General features: G+C 52.3%; 1 protein-coding gene across 1 annotated transcript in view; it reads left to right on the forward strand.

Moving 5' to 3' along the window:
- Window positions 1-26,592, forward strand: part of LOC140386680 (cytochrome P450 2D3-like) — a 167,500-nt gene that overhangs the window by 43,664 nt on the left and 97,244 nt on the right. The window contains exons 3-4 of the mRNA XM_072469230.1: window positions 2,704-2,856; window positions 15,684-15,844. Of these exons, the coding sequence (XP_072325331.1) occupies window positions 2,704-2,856; window positions 15,684-15,844 (314 nt within the window). The remainder of the gene's footprint in view (window positions 1-2,703; window positions 2,857-15,683; window positions 15,845-26,592) is intronic.

The raw sequence follows: 26,592 nt of genomic DNA on the forward strand, positions 1-26,592 counted from the left end.
TGACTCTGGCACGTGGCTACCTGTGAGAGGGCAGCCCTTTCCAGGGTCTCGGTCCCCGCCTGCACAGAATGTCCCAGGCCTTGCACACACTCCCTATATCCGACACCGTCGCCCCATTGCCTCCACCACGGATGCCACTCGTGCAAACTCGGCCTGAATGGCACAGATAACCAGCACCTCCCCCTGCTCCTGCACGCGGATGGACTCCTCCACCTGCTCCTTCAGGTGCTGGAAGCCGGCCGTCATCCCCTCCTGTAGTCCCTGGGTCTCTGACTGAATCTGCATTGTGGGTGGGACTGGATGGTCCAGGATCCCGGGACCAGTCTGGGTGGCAGCTGGTTCCTGGGGCCAGGCTGCCCTCCGACCGTCCGGCCCCTCGGCTGCTCCTACCTCCACACGCTGTACCGGATGCAATGTGTAGAGCGCACCAGATAGTGTCCCAGGAGCCTCCTCACTAAAGTGCCCAACCGAGGTGATAGTATCTGGGATGGTGGAGGGTGTAGGAGACAGCTGTGATAGAAAGTCCGTGTCCTCCTCCGACCCGAACTCCGGGGCCTCCTGGGTCTCGGGCTGAGGACTGGTGTTCCGGCTGCTCTCTCCGCCTGTGCTCAGTCGCCTGGGGGACAACGGCTCTGGCACTGGCTGGGGGCAGAGGCTCCGGCCCCATCTCTGGAAAGTCCTGTAAGACACAAGACAGCATGTATGGTTAGAAAGTGGGATGGCGGGGCGTGGGAGGGGGGGGGGGGGATGGGGGGCGGGGGGGTGGGTGAGGGAGCGGAAGGGGTGGGGGGGAGGTTTGGCTACACATATGTCATGGGGATGTGCAACTTTGCAGGGTCTCACTTGCCCTCCCGCCACCAACCTCCACGTCGACAACTTCCCTTTCCTCCGGGCCGCCGGCCACAACCAGTGTCCTCTGCTCGGGCATGGTGAGGAGCCGCAGGTCTGGTGGTCCCCCTCCTATCTTCTCCCGCTCCCGGCGGTTGTGCGCGGCCTTGTCCCGAGGGGGATGTGGGGCGCAAACACAAACGACGACACTGTTAGACGTTCCAACGCATGCTGTCCAGGGGTTGGGTAGATGATGGCATCAGTGGCCAGGGCACCCGGTCATTGTGGCTGGCATGGGTGCTGGCATGTGAGGCAGGGTGGGGCTTCGGCCATCCCCCGGGGGCCGGGTGGAGGGCATCTGGATTAAATGTGAGTGGGGGAGAGGGGGGTTGGGTCCAGGGGTACACGCTGCCTACTCACCCTGGTGGCCCTGAGGAGGTCATACAGTTTCTTCCAGCACTGAACGCCAGTCCGGACGATGTAGCCAACGGCACTGACGGCGTCTGCCACATGTGCCCAGGTACGGCGCACGCCGGCGCCTGACAGCCTTCCTCCTGGGCCGAGAAACACGGTTATCCTTCTCTGCTCCACGGCATCCAGGAGGGTCTCCAGCTCAGCGTCCCTGAACCGTAGGCGCTGCTCTCCTTCCAGCCATCTTGTTGACTGGGACGGTGTGTGTGGGGGGATGGATCATTTAAGTGCGGGTGCGGCGTATGGGACTCATGTGCGGCAATCACGAACTCGGCGAATCCGGTGCCATTTTGCTTGGAACCGGTTGCGTTCCGTGTGGTGATCGTGTGAGCCCATTTAGAGTGGCTGAATCGGTGCATCTGTTGCACTGATTTTGCTGTAATAAAACTCCACTGTTTCCATGCCGGTGTCAGTCTCAAAATCGGACAATGCAGCCCCAAATTTTTGTTTCAGTACTTCTTCCTTCTAGGCTTGAGGTCGTTTTCTCTGGCAAGGTTGTCTACTTTCTCAGCTTTGACAAAGGGTCATCTGGACTTGAAACATGAGCTCTTTTCTCTCCTTACAGATGCTGCCAGACCTGCTGAGATTTTCCAGCATTTTGTCTTGTAGTTTCAGATTCTAGCATCCACAGTAATTTGCTTTTATCCAGTGTCTAGATTTTCTGCAGATTCAGGATTTGTTCACAGCAAAGATATGCCCAGCACTCTCTGGTTTCAGAACAATAAAGCAGTTATTTACTTCATAGCAAGAGAAAGAGAGAGAGAGAGAGAGAGAGAGACAGTCCCTTTCATGTCCAAGGTCTAGACACTTCTGCCAAGTTCTTTAACAAGCATCCTGCAGGAATCAATCACTGATTGTTGCCAGGCATAACACTATCCCTGGACAACTCACCAGTTGCTAGTTAGGCAACCAAATCGACTTCCTCCAAAACCAATTCCTAAGATTCACTCAGCCCCAATGAGTCTGTTGCTCCTCTCCAAAATACAAAACCTCGGGACACAATGTACTGACAAGCAGACTGCTTCAGCTGGAGTCCTCTGCTTAAAGGCATCCTGCATCACATCCGAAAACCTGGGGACTCTTCCTCTTGCCTGTATCCCTACTTGCCGAATGCAGAAGCGTTTGATGAATGAGTGCAGCTCCCTTTTGATAGGGGTGAGTTTCCTTTAAAAGGTCCAGGTGAGCCATGAGTCGTGTTATCCAGGCACGCTGTTGGGTCCACCTGCTGAATCCTTCAGCAGCACATTCCACACTGGGCGGCATGTTGAAATCATTCAAGTGAGCAAGCAGTACAAAATTCACCTTCTGCCTGTCTGAAAGGGACTGAGGGAGCAGTCTAATTGTTCATCATGATCCCTTCATCTGAAAATGGGCCCTGGTGAATTTGTCTCTCTATCTCTGTAGGTATTGCCTTTGCAAAATATGGTCAATGGTGGAAAGAACAGAGAAAGTTTTCAATTACAACATTGAGAAACCTTGGAGTCGGGAAGAAATCTTCAGAGATGCGAATTATAGAAGAGGCTGCATTTTTAAACAAAGAACTTGAGGATCAAAAAGGTGAGCAGATTCCAAAGTTATCCCTGTCCTCTTTTGTTTTCAGACCAGTTTACCTGATTTAACTCTTCAATGCGCCCTGTGTGCACCAGTCTTTGGACAGTTGACAGGATGGAATTTGGGAGCTTTTCCTCCTTTGCTCTTGAGAGGCATCTCATTGAACACGCAACTGTTTGAGATAGAGGGTCATTTCAATTCAGACCAGCTCCAGTGTAATTCAACAACATTCTCCCCATTGCCTGACAGAAAATAAATATCCCCAAGGAGCCTCGGAGCCTGAAGTGGCCAACGTGTCTCTTCAGTTTGGAGGGTCTGTAAAGGAGCTGCTGGCAACCTGCTAGCACATCCAGAAAGTTTTCTATTTTCCATCAAGGTGCAGCCTTACAGGTCTGGTGACCACCTGGCAGCTGGGGGATTTCGCATTTGATCGATTGGGCAAAACCTCTTTGCAGTAGTAATGTGAATGAAGGATGAGTTCATACATTCAAGGCAGTTTTCCAGATCAATATATCAAGGGATCAATAAAGAACAGGCAATTTTTAGATCTAGTAATGTACAATGAGCCAGAGTTAATAACATTGCAGTAAAGGAGCCTCGAGGGAACAGGGATCATAAAATGCTAGAATTTTATATTGACTTTGAAAGCTGTTAGAACTGTCTGGATCCTTTGACTGGGGACAATTTGTTATCCCATGACTCTTGGGGAACATAGAACATACAGTGCAGAAGGAGGCCATTCGGCCCATCAAGTCTGCACCGACTCACTTAAGCCCTCTCCTCCACCCTATCCCCGTAACCCAATAACCCCCCCCTACTCTTTTTTTTTGGTCACTAAGGGCAATTTATCATGGCCAATCCACCTAACCTACACGCCTTTGGACTGTGGGAGGAAACTGGAATACCCGGAGGAAACCCACGCAGACACGGGGAGAACGTGCAGACTCCATACAGACAGTGACCCAGTAGGGAATTGAACCTGGGATCCTGGCACTGTGAAGCCACAGTGCTATCCACTTGTGCTGCCCTTGGGCAATATGAGCTTCCTCAATGAGGGGGCGAGGCAATCACTAGTAGTTGAAGCTGTATAATTAGAGCTAGCAAGTGTGGTACCGGCTAGAGAAGGAAACAATAATGAACTGCTGTGGTTGTGTACATATTGTTATAAATAAAGTTACTTTCTGTTTGACTCTACAAACTCATGCTGGATTCTTTGTAGCCCTCACAAAAAAAATAATCTAGTTAAGACTGAAACTAGGATCTTAAATATCTCTAGAACTAATGTTGTAGACTCAAAATGAGGAGTCCATCATTTAAGAATGAGATGAGGAGAAATTTCTTCTCTGAAAGGATGGTGAATCTTTGGTATTCTCACAGAGATTGAAAGGAATGTGCAAATAATTGCAGGAAACCGTAAGTTGTTTGGTTAGTAAGAAACTGTGTTAGGGACTGTCTTTGAATTGCTGTAAATTAAAAAAGTGTAATATTTTTAAAACAAGAAGCTACACTTGGATTTAATTGAGAAGCACCAGGAATAAATGAAAGTCAGGGCCAATATAATAAAGAATTATAAGTAATCCAAAGCCAAATAATGTCAACGTAAGGGAAGTAAAGTTTAAGATATCGCAGGGCTGCTCACTCAAGTGGAATGTGCGTCCTGTAATATGTGGGAAGTCATAGTTGCTACCGGATTCCTGGGCTAACATATGTGCAGAAAGTAGCGCCAACTGCAGAAACATGAGCTCCGGGTTTCAGAGTTCAAGCGGCAGCTAGAGTTACTATGGTGCATACGCAATGTGGATAGAAAATTCAGAGAGGTGGCCACACCACAGCTACAAGGACTGGAAGAAGAAAGGGAATGAGTGACCATTGGGCCATCCAGGAGAAGCAAGCAATTAGTGCAGGAGTCCCCTGGGGTCCCGCTCAGAAATTTGTTTTCCCATTTTGGAAGCCGGTGAAGGTAGGAGTCAGGAGTGTGATGTCCTTAGCGGAGTACAGTCAGAATCAAGTCTGTGGCACCATGAGCAGCTCAGCTGTACAAGAGAGGATAAAGAAGAAGGGAAGAACAATAGTCACAGTAAAAAGGCTCAATAATTAGGGAAACAGACAGGCATTTCTGTGGTTGTAGATGTGGCTCCTGGTGCCAGGTGTCAGAGGGGAAACACAGTTGAGGGCTAAGAGGAAAACCGAAGGTTCAGAGGGGAGGTGAAAAGGCATATTAGAGAAGGAAAGAGGGATTGCGAGAAAAGACTGGCAGCTTTCCTCAAAGGGAAATCCCAAATCTTCTATTGGATTTTAAATTGTGAAAGGGTGGTTAAAAAATGTAGGGCCAATTAGGGAACTGATAGGGCAGATGACGTCAATGTAGAGAAATGTGAGGTGATGTATTTTGGTAGGAAGAACATGGAGATACAATATAAAGTAAAGGATACAATTCTAAAGATGGTGCAGGAGCAGAGGGACCTGAGTGCACAGATCACTGAAGGTGGCTGGACAGGTGGAGAAAGCATACATATTCTGGAATGTATTAATGGGGATATAGAATACAAGAGCAAGGAGGTATGCTGTATCCTCACCAACCTGCACGATGACACACTCCTCAAAGGGAGTGAGGATCTTGATGTTGAGCATTCATCGTCACCCAAGTCGGAGTAGTGAGGTTGATAGAACTGTGGCTGGAGTGGGGCATAGGATATTGCAGTGGACTCTCAACAACGTCCATCAGCCGCTCCAGGGGGTGCGTAGCTGAATTTGGGGGCAGCAGTCTTCTTTGGCTCCTGGGTCACCTCCTTGCTGTGCATCAGTCCTGCTGTGCACGGCTGTGTTTTAAATTTGGAGCCCAGGGCAAAGTGGCAGTGAGGTCAAGGCGTGATGGGCGAATCGCAGGATGCCCTCTCTGAGCGGAGGATACGGCTTGAAGCCCTGCCATTGGGGATGGCGGGGAAACTGCCATTTTTCACTCCCACCTCGGCATTTTGTGTGAAAATTGGAAAATCCCACCTCAAGAGGTTTGTAAAGGAAAACCAGAGCTTAGGGCCACGGCAGCTGAAGAGAAGACCACCAATGGTGGGGAAATGTAGTGAAGGGATGAATAAGAGACCACGGGCGAAATTCTCTGTTACCGGCGCAAAGTCCGCCGACCGGCGGCAAAAACGGCGTAAATCCCACCTGCATCACACCGCCAAAAACGTCGCAAAGTCTCCGGCCCGGAATGGGCTAGCAGTGACGTGACGCTATCCGCGCTGGCTCATGTGGTTCACGCCGCACGGCGTGACGGCTCATTAAGGACACGCTGCTCCCCCCACCCGACCAGAACACCCAACCGGATGGCCGCCCGCCGCTCAGCCCCGAGGTTCCAGTCTCGTGACATTGAGGCGCTCCTGGACGCAGTGGAGCAGAGGAGGGAGGCCCTGTATCCCGGGCACGGCCGCAGAGTCGCCCCACGCCACAGCCGGCGTCTGTGGAGGGAGGTGGCAGAGGCCGTCACCGCTGTGGCCCTGACACCATGGACAGGCACCCAGTGCCACAAGAAGGTGAACGACCTCGTCAGAGCAGCCAGGGTGAGCCTCCCCTCCGCCCGATATCCATATCCCCCATATCCCCCCTCCCCATGTCCCCCATCCCCCATATCCCCCCTCCCAATATCCCCCATATCCCCCCTCCCCCATATCCCCCCTATCACCCCCCCATATCCCCCCTCCCCCATATCCCCCATATCCCCCCTCCCCCATATCCCCCTCCCCATATCCCCCATATCCCCCCTCCTCCATATCCCCCCTCCCCCATATCCCCCCTCCCCCATATCCCCCCTCCCCATATCCCTCCCCCCTCCCCCATATCCCCCATATCTCCCCTCCCCCATATCCGCCTTCCCCCTTTTCCCCAAGTGAATCCAGCCCTAACCTTAACCTCTGCAATACACGCGCAACCGATGGCGTGCATTCATATACCTGTCTAACACTGTTGCCTTTCACCCCTGCCACCCCCCCGCCCCCCCCGCCCCCACCCCCCCCCCCCAGGAGAAACGCGCACACAACACCACGGAGCATGTGAGGACTGGAGGAGGCCCCGCTGATGAGAGGCCACTGACCGAACATGAGGGAAGGGCCCTGGAACTGGCTGGCGGACCTGAGGACCGGGAGGTTGCTGATGCACAGGTCGGGGGCCCACCAGCAAGTGAGCCACCGACAGCCGGTCCCCCATATCCCCTCCCCCATATCCCCCTCCCCCATATCCCCCCTCCCCTATATCCCCCTCCCCAATATCACCTGATCACTGCCTGCGTGTCTAACCATGCATGCTTCATTGTGTATCGCAGGAGCAAACATCGAGGCACCCATCCCCGCAGATGCAGACTGCCCGCATGATGCCCCTCGGAGACCACGGGAGACGGAGAGACCCGGACCCTCTGGCATGCGACGCCCGCAGGATGCCCCTCGGAGACCACTGGAGACGGAGTGACCCGGACCCTCTGGCATGCGACGCCCGCAGGATGCCCCTTGGAGACCACTGGAGATGGAGAGACCCGGACCCTCTGGCATGCGACGCCCGCAGGATGCCCCTCGGAGACCACTGGAGATGGAGAGACCTGGAGCAACACGGAGATGACGCCCCCGTCTCATGCGGGTGCGACGACGCAGGCGTGTGCCACCCAGCGACGAGTGGGGCAGCCACAGGCCCCCGTCACAGCCAAGCCACGAAACCACTACCCAGGACACCACTACCCAGGACACCCCTACCCAGGACACCACTACCCAGGAAACTGAAATACAGGACAGTGACACAGATTGGATGGGCGGAGACAAACTTACACCCCAAAGTGCCATGGACTCAGAGTGGGACGAAGAGCACGACACAACGCCACTGCTGTCACCAACACTCTCCACCATCGCAGAAACACTTACCTCGGTTGGGCACTTTAGTGATGATGCGTCTGGTACACTCACTGGTGCGCACAACACAGCTGTCCCGGTGCAGCAGGTGGAGGTAGGAGCAGCAGAGGGGCCGGGCGGTCGGAGGGCAGCCCAGCCCAAGCGAACATCTGCCGCCCAGATGGATCCCGGGTTCCTGGAGTTACCACACCCACCCATAGATCCGATGCAACCACCGAACCGGAGATGAACGAAGAGGGTGACGGCCGGCTTGCGGCGGCTGCAGTCGCAGGTGGAGGAGTCCACACGCGTCCAGGAGCTGGGAGTGGTGCCGGTCATGCGTGCCACCCAGGCCGACGCATCTTCAGCACGCCAAAGCACCTCTCTATCACTCCCCTTGTCGCTACATGGGCATCATTGTAGCGGTTCTCCGCCTCATTGCGTGGCCTCCGTATAGGCGTCATCAGCCACGATCGCAATGGGTAGCCCCTGTCGCCTAGCAACCAGCCCATCAGCCGGGGATGGCGTCCCTCGTACATGCCGGTGATGTATGACCGCGACAACACGTATGAGTCGTGTACACTGCCCGGGTACCGGGCGCAGACGTGCAGGAACATCATGCGGTGGTCGCAGACCACCTGTATGTTCATCGAATAGGTCCCCTTCCTATTGGTGAACACGGCCCTGTTATCTGCAAGTGGCCGCATGACGACGTGCATCCCATCAATCGCGCCCTGGACCATGGGGAACCCGGCCACGGCAGAGAAGCCCACCGCCCGGGCATCTTGGCTGGCCCGGTCCACAGGGAAGCGGATGTAGCAGTGCGCCATGGCATATAGGGCGTCTGTCACTGCCCGGATGCACCGGTGCACCGATGCCTGCGATATGCCGGACAGGTCCCCACTCGGTGCCTGGAATGACCCCGTTGCATAAAAGTTCAGGGCCACCGTAACATAGAACATGGAACATGGAAAATACAGCACAGAACAGGCCCTTCGGCCCACGATGTTGTGCCGAACCTTTGTCCTAGATTAATCATAGATTATCATTGAATTTACAGTGCAGAAGGAGGCCATTCGGCCCTTTGAGTCTGCACCGGCTCTTGGAAAGAGCACCCTACCCAAACTCAACACCTCCACCCAACACCAAGGGCAATTTGGACATTAAGGGCAATTTATCATTGGCCAATTCACCTAACCCGCACATCTTTGGATTGTGGGAGGAAACCGGAGCACCCGGAGGAAACCCACGCAGACACGGGGAGGACGTGCAGACTCCGCACAGACAGTGACCCAAGCCGGAATCGAACCTGGGACCCTGGAGCTGTGAAGCAATTGTGCTATCCACAATGCTACCGTGCTGCCCTTGAGAACAAATAAATCTACACTATATCATTTAACCGTAATCCATGTACCTATCCAATAGCTGCTTGAAGGTCCCTAATGTTTCCGACTCAACTACTTCCACAGGCAGTGCATTCCATGCCCCCACTACTCTCTGGGTAAAGAACCTACCTCTGATATCCCTCCTATATCTTCCAACATCCATCTTAAATTTATGTCCCCTTGTAATGGTTTGTTCCACCCGGGGAAAAAGTCTCTGACTGTCTACTCTATCTATTCCCCTGATCATCTTAGAAACCTCTATCAAGTCGCCCCTCATCCTTCTCCGTTCTAATGAGAAAAGGCCTAGCACCCTCAACCTTTCCTCGTAAGACCTACTCTCCATTCCAGGCAACATCCTGGTAAATCTTCTTTGCACCTTTTCCAAAGCTTCCACATCCTTCCTAAAATGAGGCGACCAGAACTGTACACAGTACTCCAAATGTGGCCTTACCAAAGTTTTGTACAGCTGCATCATCACCTCACGGCTCTTAAATTCAATCCCTCTGTTAATGAACGCTAGCACACCATAGGCCTTCTTCACAGCTCTATCCACTTGAGTGGCAACTTTCAAAGATGTATGAACATAGACCCCAAGATCTCTCTGCTCCTCCACATTGCCAAGAACTCTACCGTTAACCCTGTATTCCGCATTCATATTTGTCCTTCCAAAATGGACAACCTCACACTTTTCAGGGTTAAACTCCATCTGCCACTTCTCAGCCCAGCTCTGCATCCTATCTATGTCTCTTTGCAGCCGACAACAGCCCTCCTTACTATCCACAACTCCACCAATCTTCGTATCGTCTGCAAATTTACTGACCCACCCTTCAACTCCCTCATCCAAGTCATTAATGAAAATCACAAACAGCAGAGGACCCAGAACTGATCCTTGCGGTACGCCACTGGTAACTGGGATCCAGGCTGAATATTTGCCATCCACCACCACTCTCTGACTTCTATCGGTTAGCCAGTTCGTTATCCAACTGGCCAAATTTCCCACTATCCCATGCCTCCTTATTTTCTGCATAAGCCTACCATGGGGAACTTTATCAAATGCCTTACTAAAATCCATGTACACTACATCCACTGCTTTACCTTCATCCACATGCTTGGTCACCTCCTCAAAGAATTCAATAAGATTTGTAAGGCAAGACCTACCCCTCACAAATCCGTGCTGACTATCCCTAATCAAGCAGTGTCTTTCCAGATGCTCAGAAATCCTATCCTTCGGTACCCTTTCCATTACTTTGCCTACCACCGAAGTAAGACTAACTGGCCTGTAATTCCCAGGGTTATCCCTCGTCCCTTTTTTGAACAGGGGCACGACATTCGCCACTCTCCAATCCCCTGGTACCACCCCTGTTGACAGTGAGGACGAAAAGATCATTGCCAACGGCTCTGCAATTTCATCTCTTGCTTCCCATAGAATCCTTGGATATATCCCGTCAGGCCAGGGGAACTTGTCTATCCTCAAGTTTTTCAAAATGCCCAACACATCTTCCTTCCTAACAAGTATTTCCTCGAGCTTACCAATCTGTTTCACACTGTCCTCTCCAACAATATCGCCCCTCTCATTTGTAAATACAGAAGAAAAGTACTCGTTCAAGACCTCTCCTATCTCTTCAGACTCCATACACAATCTCCCGCTACTGTCCTTGATCGGACCGACCCTCGCTCTAGTCATTCTCATATTTCTCACATATGTGTAAAAGGCCTTGGGGTTTTCCTTGATCCTACCCGCCAAAGATTGTTCATGCCCTCTCTTAGCTCTCCTAATCTCTTTCTTCAGTTCCCTCCTGGCTATCTTGTATCCCTCCAATGCCCTGTCTGAACCTTGTTTCCTCAGCCTTACATAAGTCACCTTTTTCGTCTTAACAAGACATTCAACCTCTCTTGTCAACCATGGTTCCCTCACTCGACCATCTCTTCCCTGCCTGACAGGGACATACATATCAAGGACACGTAGCACCTGTTCCTTGAACAAGTTCCACATTTCACTTGTGTCCTTCCCTGCCAGCCTATGTTCCCAACTTATGCACTTCAATTCTTGTCTGACAACATCGTATTTACCCTTCCCCCAATTGTAAACCTTGCCCTGTTGCACGTACCTATCCCTCTCCATTACTAAAGTGAAAGTCACAGAATTGTGGTCACTATCTCCAAAATGCTCCCCCACTAACAAATCTATCACTTGCCCTGGCTCATTACCCAGTACTAAATCCAATATTGCCCCTCCTCTGGTCGGACAATCTACATACTGCGTTAGAAAAGCTTCCTGGACACACTGCACAAACACCACCCCATCCAAACTATTTGATCTAAAGAGTTTCCACTCAATATTTGGGAAGTTAAAGTCGCCCATGACTACTACCCTATGACTTCTGCACCTTTCCAAACTCTGTTTCCCAATCTGTTCCTCCACATCTCTGCTACTATTGGGGGGCCTATAGAAAACTCCTAACAAGGTGACTGCTCCTTTCCTATTTCTGACTTCAACCCATACTACCTCAGTAGGCTGATACTCCTCGAACTGCCTTTCTGCAGCTGTTATACTATCTCTAATTAATAATGCCACCCCCCCCCCCCACCTCTTTTACCACCCTCCCTAATCTTACTGAAACATCTATAACCAGGGACCTCCAACAACCATTTCTGCCCCTCTTCTATCCAAGTTTCCGTGATGGCCACCACATCGTAGTCCCAAGTACCGATCCATGCCTTAAGTTCACCCACCTTATTCCTGATGCTTCTTGCGTTGAAGTATACACACTTCAACCCCTCTCCGTGCCTGCAAGTACTCTCCTTTGTCAGTGTTCCCTTCCCCACTGCCTCATTACACGCTTTGGCGTCCTAAATATCGGCTACCTTAGTTGCTGGACTACAAATCCGGTTCCCATTCCCCTGCCAAATTAGTTTAAATCCTCCCGAAGAGTACTAGAAAACCTCCCTCCCAGGATATTGGTGCCCCTCTGGTTCAGATGCAACCCGTCCTGCTTGTACAGGTCCCACCTTCCCCAGAATGCACTCCAATTATCCAAATACCTGAAGCCCTCCCTCCTACACCATTCCTGCAGCCACGTGTTCAACTGCACTCTCTCCCTATTCCTAGCCTCGTTATCACGTGGCACCGGCAAAAAACCAGAGATGACAACTCTGTCTGTCCTGGCTTTTAACTTCCAGCCTAACTCCCTAAACTTGTTTATTACCTCCACACCCCTTTTCCTACCTATGTCGTTGGTACCAATGTGCACCACGACTTCTGGCTGCTCACCCTCCCCCTTAAGGATCCTGAAGACACGATCCGAGACATCCCTGGCCCTGGCACCCGGGAGGCAACATACCTTCCGGGAGTCTCGCTCGCGACCACAGAATCTCCTATCTATTCCCCTAACCATTGAATCTCCTACAACTATTGCTTTTCTATTCTCCCCCCTTCCCTTCTGAGCCCCAGAGCCAGACTCAGTGCCAGAGACCTGGCCGCTAGGGCCTTCCCCCGGTAGGTCATCCCCCCCAACAGCATCCAAAACGGTATACTTGTTTTGAAGGGGAACGGCCACGAGGGATCCCTGCACTTTCTGCCTGTTTGTTTTTTTCCCCCTGACTGTAACCCAGCTATTCTTGTCCTGTACCTTGGGTGTGGTTACCTCCTTGTAACTCTTCTCAATCACCCCCTCTGCCTCCCGGATGATCCGAAGTTCATCCAGCTTCAGCTCCAGTACCCTAACACGGTCTTTGAGGAGCTGAAGTTGGGTGCACTTCCCGCAGGTATAGTCAGTGGGGACACCGGTGGTATCCCTCACCACCCACATCCTACAGGAGGAGCATGTAACTGGCCTAGCCTCCATCCCCTCTTACCTGACAGAATATAGCTGCCCTGTGGACTAACTAGATCTCCGCCCTCTGACCCTGCTCCCAGTCAGCTACACTTTCTGTAAACTCCTGGCTCTCTTCGCACTCTTTGCGGAAATGTCGGAAACAAAATGAAAGGAGCGCCTTACTCCCTCCTCACCTAACTCCCTCGGTCACCAAGCTCTCACTATCGCACTCAAATGCACCAAATTCAGCACTCTCTCGGTCACCAAACTCTCACTAGCGCACTCAAATGCACCAAATTCAGCACTCAGTGCAAAACCTTGACGGACACGGAGAGAGGGTGTCCCCCGCCAGTGCCACGCGGTGACAGGTGTGCTAGCAGGTGGCAGATGTGTGCCACGGTTTCCCGGCTCATCCGGAGTCTCCTCCTGCATTCTCGGTCCGTGAGGTCCTGGTATGACTGCCGGGGCCGGTACACACGGGGCGCCCTTGGGTGCCTCCGTTGCCGTGGGGCCGCGATGTCCTCCTCCCCCTCCTAGTCCTGTCGGCCAGGTGTCCCTCCAGCCTGGTCGGCTGCCGCCTGCCCCTCTGCGGCAGCCTGCGCCGCCTCTCTGGCACGCTCCTCCTCCTTCTCCTCCTCCTCATCCAGGGCAACATAGACATGAGCGGCTGCCGCCACGGCGGCCAACATCACTGGCTGATCGGAAAACATGACGGCCTGGGGGGGGGGGGGAACGACGACGTGTCATCATTGCCCATACCCCCTCCTCCCCCCAGCCAGGTGGCATGGACTGCATGGGTCCGACTGTTGGAGGCTGGCACCTGGCCAGGTGGACCAACTCACTTGCCCCCCCCCCCCCCACGTACCTCCCCGGCATGGACCCCATCCTCCTCCCCCACGGCACGGACCCCATCCTCCTCCCCCCCCGGCACGGACCCCATCCCCCTCCCCGGCACGGACCCCCCCCACCCCCCCATCCCCCTCCCCGGCACGGACCCCATCCTCCTCCCCGGCACGGACCCCATCCTCCTCCCCGGCACTCACCCCCCCTCCCGGCACCCCCGCAGAGCCCAGCCCACTCTAACCAGCCCCCCCCCCTTCGCCGCACACACACACACAAAACCCTACACCCACCTCTCCCCCACACATTCAGACTGCGGCCACACCATCGCCTCTCCAGCGGCCAACCCCCCAGGCCGTCACCCACCTCCACGCTGGTCGGCGTAAACCTTGAGCACTGGTTGACGCCAATTAATAGGTGGTTTGATTTACGCCGACGTGACCCGTGATCACGTCGGCGGGACTTCGGCCCATCCGGACGGGAGAATATCGGCAGCCCCAAAATCCATTGCCTTGCGCCCACCCGTGCCATTCTCCGAGGTTTGCGGCGCCATTGACGCCTCGACGACTTTTCTCCCTTCGGAGACTTTGGCGGGCAGCGGGGGCGGAATTCACGGCGGCCAACGGCCATTCTCCGACCCGCTGGGGGGGCAGAGAATCTCGCCCCACTTTTGCGAAAGACAGAGGCATCAAGGGGTATGGTGAGAGAGTGTGTGTGTGGTACTGTGATAGAGGAACAGTCATGGTCATATTGAATGATGGGGCCAGCTCTCAGGACCAAATGGCCTCCTCCTGTTCCGACTTTCTATGTTACTATGTTTTAGTGCTTGGGGGAGATTTTAGAGATAGAGGACTGAGGCCATTAAGGGATTAGAACACTGCTAATATGTTTACAGTTTTTAAAAATTCATTTACTGGGTGTGGGCATCACTGGCTAGGACAACATTTGTTATCTTTCCATAACTGCCCTTGTGAAGGTTGTGATCAGTTGTCTTCTTGAACCACTGCAGTCGCTGAAGTGTAGGTACACCCACGGTACTGTTAGAGAGGGAATTCCCAATGATAGTGAAGGATTGGTGATGTAGATCCAAGTCAGGATGGTGAATGACCCGGAGGGGAACCTTCTAGATAGTAGTAGTTATGGGTTTGGAAGGTGCTGCCTAAGGCACCTTGGTGAATTCCCACAGTGCATCTTGTAGACGCTACATACGGCTGCCACTGTGTGTCGGTGGTGGAGGAATTGAACCAATCAAGTGGGCTGCTTTGTCCTGGATGGTGTTGAGCTTCTTGAGTGTTGTAGGAGCTGCACTCATCCAGGCAAGTGGGGAGTATTCCATCACACTCCTGACTCGTACCTTGTAGATGATGGACAGGCTTTTGAGGAGTCAGGAGGTGAGTTATTTGCCGCAGGATTCCTAGTCTTTGACCTGAATTTGTGCCACAGTATTTATATGGTTAGTTCAGTTCAATTCAGTTTCTGGTCAATGGTAAGTTGACTTGTCGGTGGTCTGAGATTCAATGTAAGCCAACGAGCACAGGGGTGAGAGGTGAATGGCACTTGGTGTGCAGTAGGATTTGCACAGCAGAGTTTTGTGTGTGCTGAAATGAATAGATGATGACTAAAGGAAAGTCAGCCAGGACAGTATTTGAACAAGAGAGTTTACATATCTGAGACTCTGGTTTGCGGTGATAATCGGTGTTCTGCATTGACTGGAAACCAAGATTCCGGGTTCCCAAAAAGGGGAAGCATTGGCCCCAGATTTGAACAGATCAGAATGGAGGGATTTAAATGTGGAATGAGCAGCCAACCTTCAGTCAGCTGCTAAATCCGTCACGAAAATCTGTTCATGTAAGTTTCAAAATGTCTATTATTACCAGGGTCATCTCTTAGAAAAATATTATAATTCATTATCTTTTATACAGGGCTTCCTTTGGATCCAAATTTCCTTCTAACCAGTGCAGCTTCGAATATTATCTGTTCAACTGTCTTTGGAGAACGTTTTGAATATAAAGATAAAAAATTCCTCACTTTTTTACATGTGCTTGAAGAAACCTTTGTATTAGAAGGTGCCATCTGGGGTCAGGTAAGACAGATTCATTGGATAATTAATAAATAGAAGGTGTGGGTTTTATAGGGTTCTGAACATCAGTGCCAATCTCAAATGATTCAAAGATAAAGTTGGGTTACATTTGTCAATGATAGGAGGGAAAGGTTTGATGAAACATTGTCATTACCTGGATTGAAGGTGATGAGTCAGTCACCTTGCCTATAGAATTACATGTGATTATGTTTCCTATGCTCTCTGCTGACTTGATTTTCGCACACTTTCTTTACACAATGCTTTCTCCTGACTTTATTTTCACAGTTTTTCATCAATACTTCAACCCACCATCTCCTCTCTCAGGTTTCTTACTGCTCCCACATACCTTTGTCATCTTTCGTTACCTCAGCAAAGTGACCAAGATGTGAGCATTGACAGAATACCATGAATTTTCCTGGTTGAGAATTGCCTTGGCATTTTGCTGGTTCCACCACACATCAATCAGGATTTCAGCCCTTGGTATCATTGGTGGTTCAATTGGATCTAAACACAATGTAGATGAGGGTGTGTTAGAGAACACTGGTGAGGTTGCAAGGAGAACTGTCGAAGCAATTGGATACTTTGAAGGAAATCTCACCAAACTGGGGCTGGTTTAGCACAGTGGGCTAAAAAGCTGGCTTGTAATGCAGAACAAGGCCAGCAGCTAGGGTTCAATTCCTGTTCTAGCCTCCCCGAACAGGCGCCGGAGTGTGGCGACGAGGGGCTTTTCACAGTAACTTCATTGAAGCCTACTTGTGACAAGCGATTATTATTATGATACAGCTCCTGCAATTGGCTCCTGCAATTGGCAAATGTGCAGCTTTTCCTTCAGACTTTACCATCACCATCCATGGCTATGTCCTATCCACCGGCCGGGTGGACTGTTAATGGTATGCTAATCATATTGTTGGGGCACACAGGGCAAGGACATTGTTTAATTCAGTACTTTGAGCACATGAAATAGACAACATACTCTATGATAGCAGTCTTCCACGAGCGGTGAGAGATCGTGTCCATCATCACGGCCAGGAATTATATTTTAGTTTGATTAGTTAAATACACCATGGGTGCTGGGGTTATCAACCTCTCCAATCACATTTTAGTTTGCTGTTTTAAGTTTCCTTTCCAGATGTGTTTTTGGTTGCTGCAGTTTCCGGATGAACCCCTCAGCCCTCCGATGTCTGGACCCGTTGACAGCCACCTTATTCAGACCCAGGAGCAGACTGTCTGTCTGTGGCTGCGGGGGGGTGCCCCACCAAGAGGCTGTCGCCTTAACACCCCCCTCACTCATTTCTCTTTTAAAATCATTTGTTTTGTTAAAAGAGTATAATATGGAGACACCTGGGCCGATGTTCTCCGATCCTGCGCCGGGTCGGAGAATCGCCATCGCGAGAAGCCTGCCATGCCGCTCCGACGCCGGGGCTCCGATACTCTGACCCGGCCAAAATCATGCCAACGCGGAGTGCACCGCGCGGGTCGGAGAATCGGCAGAAGTGGTGCAACGTATTGGTCCCCGGGCCTGCAGCGAATCTCTGGCCCGGATGGGCCGAAGTCCCGCCGGATCACACCGACGTAAATCAAACATCCTTTTGAACAGCGACAACCAGCCGTGCTGGCTGACGCCCACGAAGGAGGAGGTAGGGGTCGGCTTGGGGGGGACGCACAGATGTCGAGACGGCACGGCCGTGGCTGCGGGGTGTGCCGTTGTCGGGGGCGGAGGCTGCCTGGCGGGTCGGTGTCGGTGCTGGTGTCGGGGGGGGGGGGGGGAAGTGGTGGAGGGGTGTCGGGGAGGGGTCGGGGTGGGTCCGGGGGCTAGGTTTATGCGTGGCTAAGTGCCAGCTCGCAACAGTGGCGGCTATGTAGCCCATGGCACCTGGTTGTGGAGGGGGGTTATTTGCAATGATGAAATGTCGTCAGCCCCCACGCCCTGCACACCGTTACATTTGGTCATCACCCAGCGATGTTGGCTGCCGTGGTGGGGGCCGCTGCCCTGCATGAAGTCCTATGGGAGCTGGAGCAGGGAGTGACGGGGAGGCGGCGGAGGCTGCCGCAGAGGAGCATGCCGCAGAGGGGCAGGTGGCAGCCGCCCAGGCTAGAGGGCCGCCCACCCGACTGGATGAGGAAGAGGTGGAGGTGGTGGCACGGCATCGGAGGCGCCCGATGAGGCCGCATGTGTGCCAGCGCCGCATGTCCTTCCAGGACCTCCCGGACAGGGCATGCAGGAGGAGACTCCGGATGAGCTGGGAAACCGTCGCCCATATCTGCCATCTGATGGCACACCTGGCACCGCGTGGGATTGAGGGTGGACATCCTCTCCCGGTGGCCGTCAAGGTGACGGTTGCCCTGAACTTTTATGCCACGGGGTTGTTCCAGTCAGCGAGTGGGTCCTGTCCGGCATCGGTGCACAGGTGCATCTCTGCAGTGACCGACACCCTGTCCGACAGGGCAGAGCGCTACATTCAGTTGCCTGTGGACCACACCCACCAGGATGCCCGGGCAGCAGGCTTTGCCGCGGTTGCCAGGATCCCCATGGTCCAGGGGGCAATCGATGGAGTGCACGTCGCCATGTGGCCACCCTCGGGTAACAGGGCCGTGTTCATGAATAGGGAGGGGACCTACTCCATGAACATGCAGGTGACCTGTGACCACCAGATGATGATCCTGCACGTCTATGCCCGGTACCCGGGCAGTGTACATGACTCGTTCATATTGGCACAATCGTTCATCCCCACATGTTCGAGGGACACCCACCCGGCGGCGGGGCTGTTTGCTGGGCGACAGGGGTTACCCATTGCGGTCGTGGCTGATGACGCCTCTATGGAGGCCACAGACCGACGTGGAGACCTGCTACAACGATGCCCAATGTGCAACTAGGGGTGTGATCGAAAGGTGCTTTGGGCTGCTGAAGGTGCGCATCAGGTGTCTTGACCACTCTGTAGGAGCCCTCCAATACCCGACGGAGAGGGTCGGCTGCCCCGTCATGGTCTGCTACGTCCTGCACAATATAGCCCAGCAGAGGGGCGATGTGCTTGAGGCAGAGGAGAATGAGGAGGAGGGGAGGGGGGGAACACGACAAAGGATATGCCTCCCCAGATGAGAAGGATATGGAGGGGGCGCAATGTATGAGACAAATGGGCTGGACAAGCGATATGGCTGCCCAATGATATCGATCAGGAGGCGAGTTGATAGCCTCACGGTTCACAGACTGGGAGGGGGGGGAAGGATTTGCTGAGTATGGGCACGGATGGCACAGTACGGCACCCCCCCACCACCCTCACCTCGCCCATCACTGACCCCCCCTAACACCGCCCACCATCAACCACCCGCATGCACACCACCCCTCCATTACACATCCACCCGCGGCACAACGGGCAGGACTCACACGGTCACCAGTGGAGGCGGGTCTATTGCATGGCATGGAGGATGATGACAACCCGCTCTGCGATGAGCTCTGGGCTCTACATCGTTAGACAATGTCTGACTCATGGCCACAGTAACACCCTCCACCTCGGAGGTCCCTGCATGCAGCCTGGACACTGCAGTGCACGGATCCGTCGACTGCCCAGGGGCGGGGTGGCGCCTGCGACCCGGGGGGGGAGGGCACACCCCACACTCACCTGAGCCCGACGTCTTATCACCCCTAACACACACAGGCGCACACTTCCCACCCCACCCCTGCACGCATCGGACAGAGCACAGAGGCAGCTTCCGTCGGTGCAAAAGTGAGTTTAATGACAAACAGTTCATACACGTGCCCTAGCCCCTATAACTAGTCTGTGCCCTGCACCCATGCCAACTTACTCAGTGTCTACTTTTCTGGCTTTACGGGCCATATGACCATGTCCATGTGGTTCCCCAGATGGTACAGCAGAACTGGAGGTGGACTCCTGTGATTCCTGCCCTGTGACTAGGCGGCCATTTCCTGGGGCAGCCCTGCCTGGATGGGCCAGGCTGCTCATCGGGCAACCGGGATAGCGTTGTACCACCCTGTTCTGCCCTTTGCCCACCAGACACACATGGGACGGAAGGAGGGGGGGGGGAGACCGAGGTGTTGCAGTGTTCTGAGACCTCCCGTGCAGGGGGACCAGGAACGGGCCCCAGCTCCTCCTCCTCCCTCTGGGTGCCCGGTGGCCCCCGGGGCTCTCCATGGGATGGGAGCGCAAGCAGATCCAGCACCTGAGGCACCCTCGGCACCTGGCGCTGCCAGTCCTGAATGCCCGCTCAGGTATCGACAAGGGTCTGCAAGTTTGCAGCCATGGAGCTCAGGGAGTTGGCCATCCCTGTCTGTGTGACGCCAGCCAGCACCTGGGCAATAGCGCCGATGCTCTCAGCAATGGCCTGCTGAGACTGGGCCACTGCCTGCTGAGACTGGGCCATTGCCTGCTGAGACTGGGTCACTGCCTGCTGAGACTGGGCCATTGCCTGCTGAGACTGGGCCACAGTGCTAAGTGCTGCCACGATCTACAGCTGGCTCGGGCTCATGGCTGCCTGTGAGAGGGTAGCCATGTCCTGGGCCACGGACGCCGCCTGCATGAAAAGCCCCAGGCCTTGCATACTGCGACCCATGTCCAACACCGTCGCCCCCATTGCCTCCGCCGTGGATGCCACCCGTGCGGTTTTGGCCTGGGTGGCAAGCATGACCAGCACCACTGCGTGCTGTTGCATGCATTTGGACTTCTGCACCTGCGTCTGCAGCTGCTGGAAGCCGGCCGTCACCCCCTTCACTTGTCCATAGAGCATCAGCCCTATGAGTGGGTGTGGGAAGTCCAGGAACCCGGGACCCATCTGGGCGGCAGCTGGTTGCTGGGGCTGGTCTGCCCTCCGACCGTCCGGCTGCTCCTACCTCCACTTGCTGTACCAGGACGGCTCTGTGGTGCGCACAGTGAGTGTCCCAGAAGCCTCATCGCTAAGGTGACCAACCGAGGTGAGTGTCCCTGCGATGGTGGAGGGTGTAGGAGACAGCAGTGGCGTTATGTGGAGGTCCTCACAGACCAAGATCCGGGGTCCCCAGGGGTGGTGTGTCCTATCCGTCCGTCCCCTGCGTGTGGGTGTCCTGGACATCCGTCCCCTGCGTGTGGGTGTCCTGGACATCCGTCCCCTGTGTGTGGGTGTCCTGTCAGTCTGTCCCCTGCACGTGGGTGTTCTGGGTTGGTGTGTCATGTGTGTCCGTCTCATCGGTGTAGGTCCCCTGTATAGTGGTGTCCCGCCCATCTGTGCCCTCTGTCTCCATCCCCTGTGTTGTGGTGTCGTGACTCAACTGGGACAGGGGGCTGTTGCTTTGGCTGCCCTCCACATCGCTTGATGAGTCCCTAGGTCATTGCCGTCTTTGCACTGTATAGCAGAGGGCTACGCCTGATAGCCCGGGTCAATGCCTTCCTTGTGGCCGCACTGGCACCGGCTGGGGGGCAGGCTGCATCCGCTGGGATGGGTCGATTGCCGGGTAGTCCTGCAAAACACAATGCAGCATGCATGGTGAGACACGCAGATGGGGCTGAGGGGGTGGTGTGAGGAAGGGGGGATGGAAAGGGGGGGGAAAGAAGGGATGGAAGTGGGGGGAGGGGGGAAAAGGGATGTAAGGGTGGGGAAGGGGGTGGCAGGCAGGGGTCTCTCACTTAGTGGTGCACCCCCGATTTTGGCATCGGCAACCTCTTGGGTCAGCCTGCGAGGTTCAGTGCCCTCTGTTCATGTACGGTTAGGGGGCGCAATTCAGGTGGACCCCCTCCGGTCCTGGCACGCTCCCGGTTGTTAAGGGCGCACTTGTCCTGGGGCGGGGGGGGCACAAAAAGATCAGCAGTGTTAGGCGGACATATACTTGCAGCCCAGCGGTTGGATGTATGTTGGCATAGGTTCACAGGTTATCATGCCAATGCAGCTGGCATGGGTGGGTGGGTGCAGCCACGTGGAGCACAGCTGGGGTTGTACCGCCCCCCCATGTGGGGGGGGAGGGGCTGTGCCACATGTGTGGCAGTTGGGGGGTTGAAGGCATGGGCACAGTGGGGGTACTCACCCTGGCTGCTCTGACTAGGTCGTTGAGCTTCTTGTGGCACTGGCTGCCTGTCCTGGGTGTTATGCTTACGGCGCTGACAGCTTCTCCCACCTGTCCCACAGGCGGCGGGTGGCTTTGGCTGCGACCCTGCGGCCGTGTTCAGGGTACAGGGCCTCCCTCCTTTGCTCCACGGCAGCCAGGAGTATCTCCATGTCACTGTCCTAGAACTTCAGGGCTGCGCGGCGGGCGGCCATCTTCCCACATTGGCCTGTGTGTGTGTGGTGTAGTGATATGCATCACTGTATATACACAAGGGGTTAATGTAAATACACTACAACTAAGTAACTCTCGGGAGCACCAGAGATGTATATATACATAGACAAAAAGGAAGTCAAGACACTCGAACAGGAACGGCAGCTGGCGAGCAGGACATAGACAGGCAGCTCAGATGTAACATATTATAAGCGCTGGTGAGAGAACAAACTCATAGAAATAAAGCATCTATTTCAACTATAAGAGTACGAGCTTTATTCAGACTCAAGGAATAATATATGGTACCAGGTGACTTCAGAACACTTACTAGAAAAGTTACACAAGAAGCAGACAAAGCAAGATCGAAAACAAAAGAAAACTCGTACGTGGGGAGACTGCGCTGAGTCGATGAAACCCGTTGGAACTCCACCGCAGCTGAAAACAACAAGTAATTTAAGTCATAGATGGAAAATTGAGCACGGCCTCAGAAGAAATGAAAATAGCACTTCTACTAGCAGGACATGAAGCTAGAGAAATCTATAACAGCTTTAATTACTTGAAAGGTGAAGACAACACCAAATTAGAAGTAATACTTAAAAAGTTGAAGATCACTGTAACACCACTTACAATGCTGCTTTAAGACATTCAATGCTCAGAGACCAAATTGCACAGGGAATGAGTGATGCAAAACTCAAACAACCATTACTAGAACAGAAAGATTTAACACTTGAAATCGCAATTGACAAGTACAGATCGCAAGAAAACAAAATGGTGAAAATGTTCCTTTCCACAGGTTTACGTACATAAAAAGCAAGAGGGTAGCCAGGGAAAGGGTTGGCCCACTGAAGGATAGGCAAGGGAATCTATGTGTGGAGCCAGAGGAAATGGGCGAGGTACTAAATGAATACTTTGCATCAGTATTCACCAAAGAGAAGGAATTGGTAGATGTTGAGTCTGGAGAAGGGGGTGTAGATAGCCTGGGTCACATTGGTGATCCAAAAAGACGAGGTGTTGGGTGTCTTAAAAAATATTAAGGTAGGTAAGTCCCCAGGGCCGGATGGGATCTACCCCAGAATACTGAAGGAGGCTGGAGAGGAAATTGCTGAGGCCTTGACAGAAATCTTTGGATCCTCGCTGTCTTCAGGGGATGTCCCGGAGGACTGGAGAATAGCCAATGTTGTTCCTCTGTTTAAGAAGGGTAGCAAGGATAATCCCGGGAACTACAGGCCGGTGAGCCTTACTTCAGTGGTAGGGAAATTACTGGAGAGAATTCTTCGAGACAGGATCTACTCCCATTTGGAAGCAAATGGACGTATTAGTGAGAGGCAGCACGGTTTTGTGAAGGGGAGGTCGTGTCTCACTAACTTGATAGAGTTTTTCGAGGAGGTCACTAAGATGATTGATGCAGGTAGGGCAGTAGATGTTGTCTATATGGACTTCAGTAAGGCCTTTGACAAGGTCCCTCATGGTAGACTAGTACAAAAGGTGAAGTCACACGGGATCAGGGGTGAACTGGCAAGGTGGATACAGAACTGGCTAGGCCATAGAAGGCAGAGGGTAGCAATGGAGGGATGCTTTTCTAATTGGAGGGCTGTGACCAGTGGTGTTCCACAGGGATCAGTGCTGGGACCTTTGCTCTTTGTAGTATATATAAATGATTTGGAGGAAAATGTAACTGGTCTGATTAGTAAGTTTGCAGACGACACAAAGGTTGGTGGAATTGCGGATAGCGATGAGGACTGTCTGAGGATACAGCAGGATTTAGATTGTCTGGAGACTTGGGCGGAGAGATGGCAGATGGAGTTTAATCCGGACAAATGTGAGGTAATGCATTTTGGAAGGGCTAATGCAGGTAGGGAATATACAGTGAATGGTAGAACCCTCAAGAGTATTGAAAGTCAAAGAGATCTAGGAGTACAGGTCCACAGGTCATTGAAAGGGGCAACACAGGTGGAGAAGGTAGTCAAGAAGGCATACGGCATGCTTGCCTTCATTGGCCGGGGCATTGAGTATAAGAATTGGCAAGTCATGTTGCAGCTGTATAGAACCTTAGTTAGGCCACACTTGGAGTATAGTGTTCAATTCTGGTCGCCACACTACCAGAAGGATGTGGAGGCTTTAGAGAGGGTGCAGAAGAGATTTACCAGAATGTTGCCTGGTATGGAGGGCATAAGCTATGAGGAGCGATTGAATAAACTCGGTTTGTTCTCACTGGAACGAAGGAGGTTGAGGGGCGACCTGATAGAGGTATACAAAATTATGAGGGGCATAGACAGAGTGGATAGTCAGAGGCTTTTCCCCAGGGTAGAGGGGTCAATTACTAGGGGGCATAGGTTTAAGGTGAGAGGGGCAAAGTTTAGAGTAGATGTACGAGGCAAGTTTTTTACGCAGAGGGTAGTGGGTGCCTGGAACTCACTACCGGAGGAGGTAGTGGAAGCAGGGACGATAGGGACATTTAAGGGGCATCTTGACAAATATATGAATAGGATGGGAATAGAAGGATACGGACCCAGGAAGTGTAGAAGATTGTAGTTTAGTCTGGCAGCATGGTCGGCACGGGCTTGGAGGGCCGAAGGGCCTGTTCCTGTGCTGTACATTTCTTTGTTCTTTGTTGTCTGAAGAAGTTAAAATGGTGCCTGAGCACATTTTAAACTGCCCGGGGAACAAAAGATTCAAATCTGTGTCTGCGCATGCGCAGGAAACCGCAACCGCGCATGCGCATTTGAAAAAAGAGGTTTTTGATTCAGATCGTTATGCTCAATCCGCGCATGCGCAATTAAAAAAAGAGGTTTTGCGCGCAGATCGTTCTGCGCATGCGCAAGCCGCTCATGCCCAGTTTACAAAAAAGAGCACAGTAAAGGAAAATCGATTTGCGCATGCAAAATGAGTCGGACAACTCAGACCACGCCCACTTAAAGGGGAAATGCCCGAAAATCACAAACAAGACTCTTAAAGGTTCAAAACCAACAACTTTAACCTCAAAAAGGCACAACAATGCCTGAACTTCGACCAGCAGTTGAACATAACTTTCGCAGCACCCTGCAATAAACAGTTTGCACCACCCAAAGTGAAGAGCACAATGACAAATCAGAAACCAAAGAAGATGATTTGTTCATTGAACATGAAGAGGACAATAACAAACCCGAAACAAAAAAAAATCATTTGTTTATCGATAAAAACTACTCAGACATGGCTGAGTTATTCAGATATGCTAATCATAGCATCGGTGACAGGGTTGAAAAGCTCAACACGACTCTACTCATGGTCGATGAATCCAATACCATGATGCAATGGCAGATCGTCGATACGTTGGATGACAGCAACCTGTCAAATACCCAAGAAGAGAACGATGCCAGACAGCGAGTACTGAACGACTCCGTTGAGAGAGCACAGATCGACTCCACAGAGAGAACACTGCATGACTCCACGCTGAGAGCGATGAAAGACTCCACAAAGAGAGCGACACAAGCCTCCACAGAGAGCTCGTTGACAAACTCCAAAATGGAAGCAACTAAAGACTCCCGAGCGAAGTCCATGCATGAACAAGACCATGAAGGTCTATCAACCTTATCTGAGCAACCAGAAGCAGACTATGAAAGTCTACCAAGCTCACATAATCAACAAGAAGACTATATAAGTCTACCCACTGTATGTGAGACAAGTGACGAAGAAATCACAATTCCCATACAAGATGTGCAAGATCACAGTGAGACTGACAGATCTCAGCTCGTCTGTACAAAAGAACTTGACAATCAAAGCACAACCACTCATGACTCTAGTGAGACCGCATCAATTGAAACCTCATCTACTCTAAACTACCCACAAGAAAATAAAATCTTGAAGATTTTGACTACAGAAGAGGAGCACCAAGAAACCAAAGATGATTCAAATGGACCAGAAATGACTCCAGAAGAGGAAGCAAAGAAGAGGAATCAAATCCACCACGAATGACTGATGTCAGCAAGATCAATGCAACGTCAGATCATTCTCACAATCCTCAAGAAGAAACGCTCAATGAAACGTCAGATACCACAAAGGACATTGACACCAATAAATTTGAGAATGACTCAAATTATCCACACGGAACAGTCATTGAGCGCAACAAGGACAACAAAAACCACAAGAAGTACAAGAGAAACAAGAACAACAACAAAATCTACAAGAACAACAACAAAAACAGCAACAAGAAACATAACAAAGCCAACAACAGCAACAGCAAACACGACAACAAGAACAACAATGAAAACAACAAAAACAGAAACAACAAGCACGACAAAAAAAACAAGTACGACAACAAAAATAACAAGGACAGAAACAACAACAATGAAACAACGACCTGTACAACATGGTACAACTCTGCACAAGAAGGACAATGCAACAGCACACTCCAAAATAATGACAAGACTACAAACACACCGTGGCATGACAACACATCTCACAAATTCACATTTGCTCTGAACAAACAAGCACACCAGCTTTCAAGGCAGATGACACACTAAATTGATACCACAAG

Source organism: Scyliorhinus torazame, chromosome 12, assembly GCF_047496885.1.
Source record: "Scyliorhinus torazame isolate Kashiwa2021f chromosome 12, sScyTor2.1, whole genome shotgun sequence".
NCBI classification, from domain to species: Eukaryota; Metazoa; Chordata; class Chondrichthyes; order Carcharhiniformes; family Scyliorhinidae; genus Scyliorhinus; species Scyliorhinus torazame.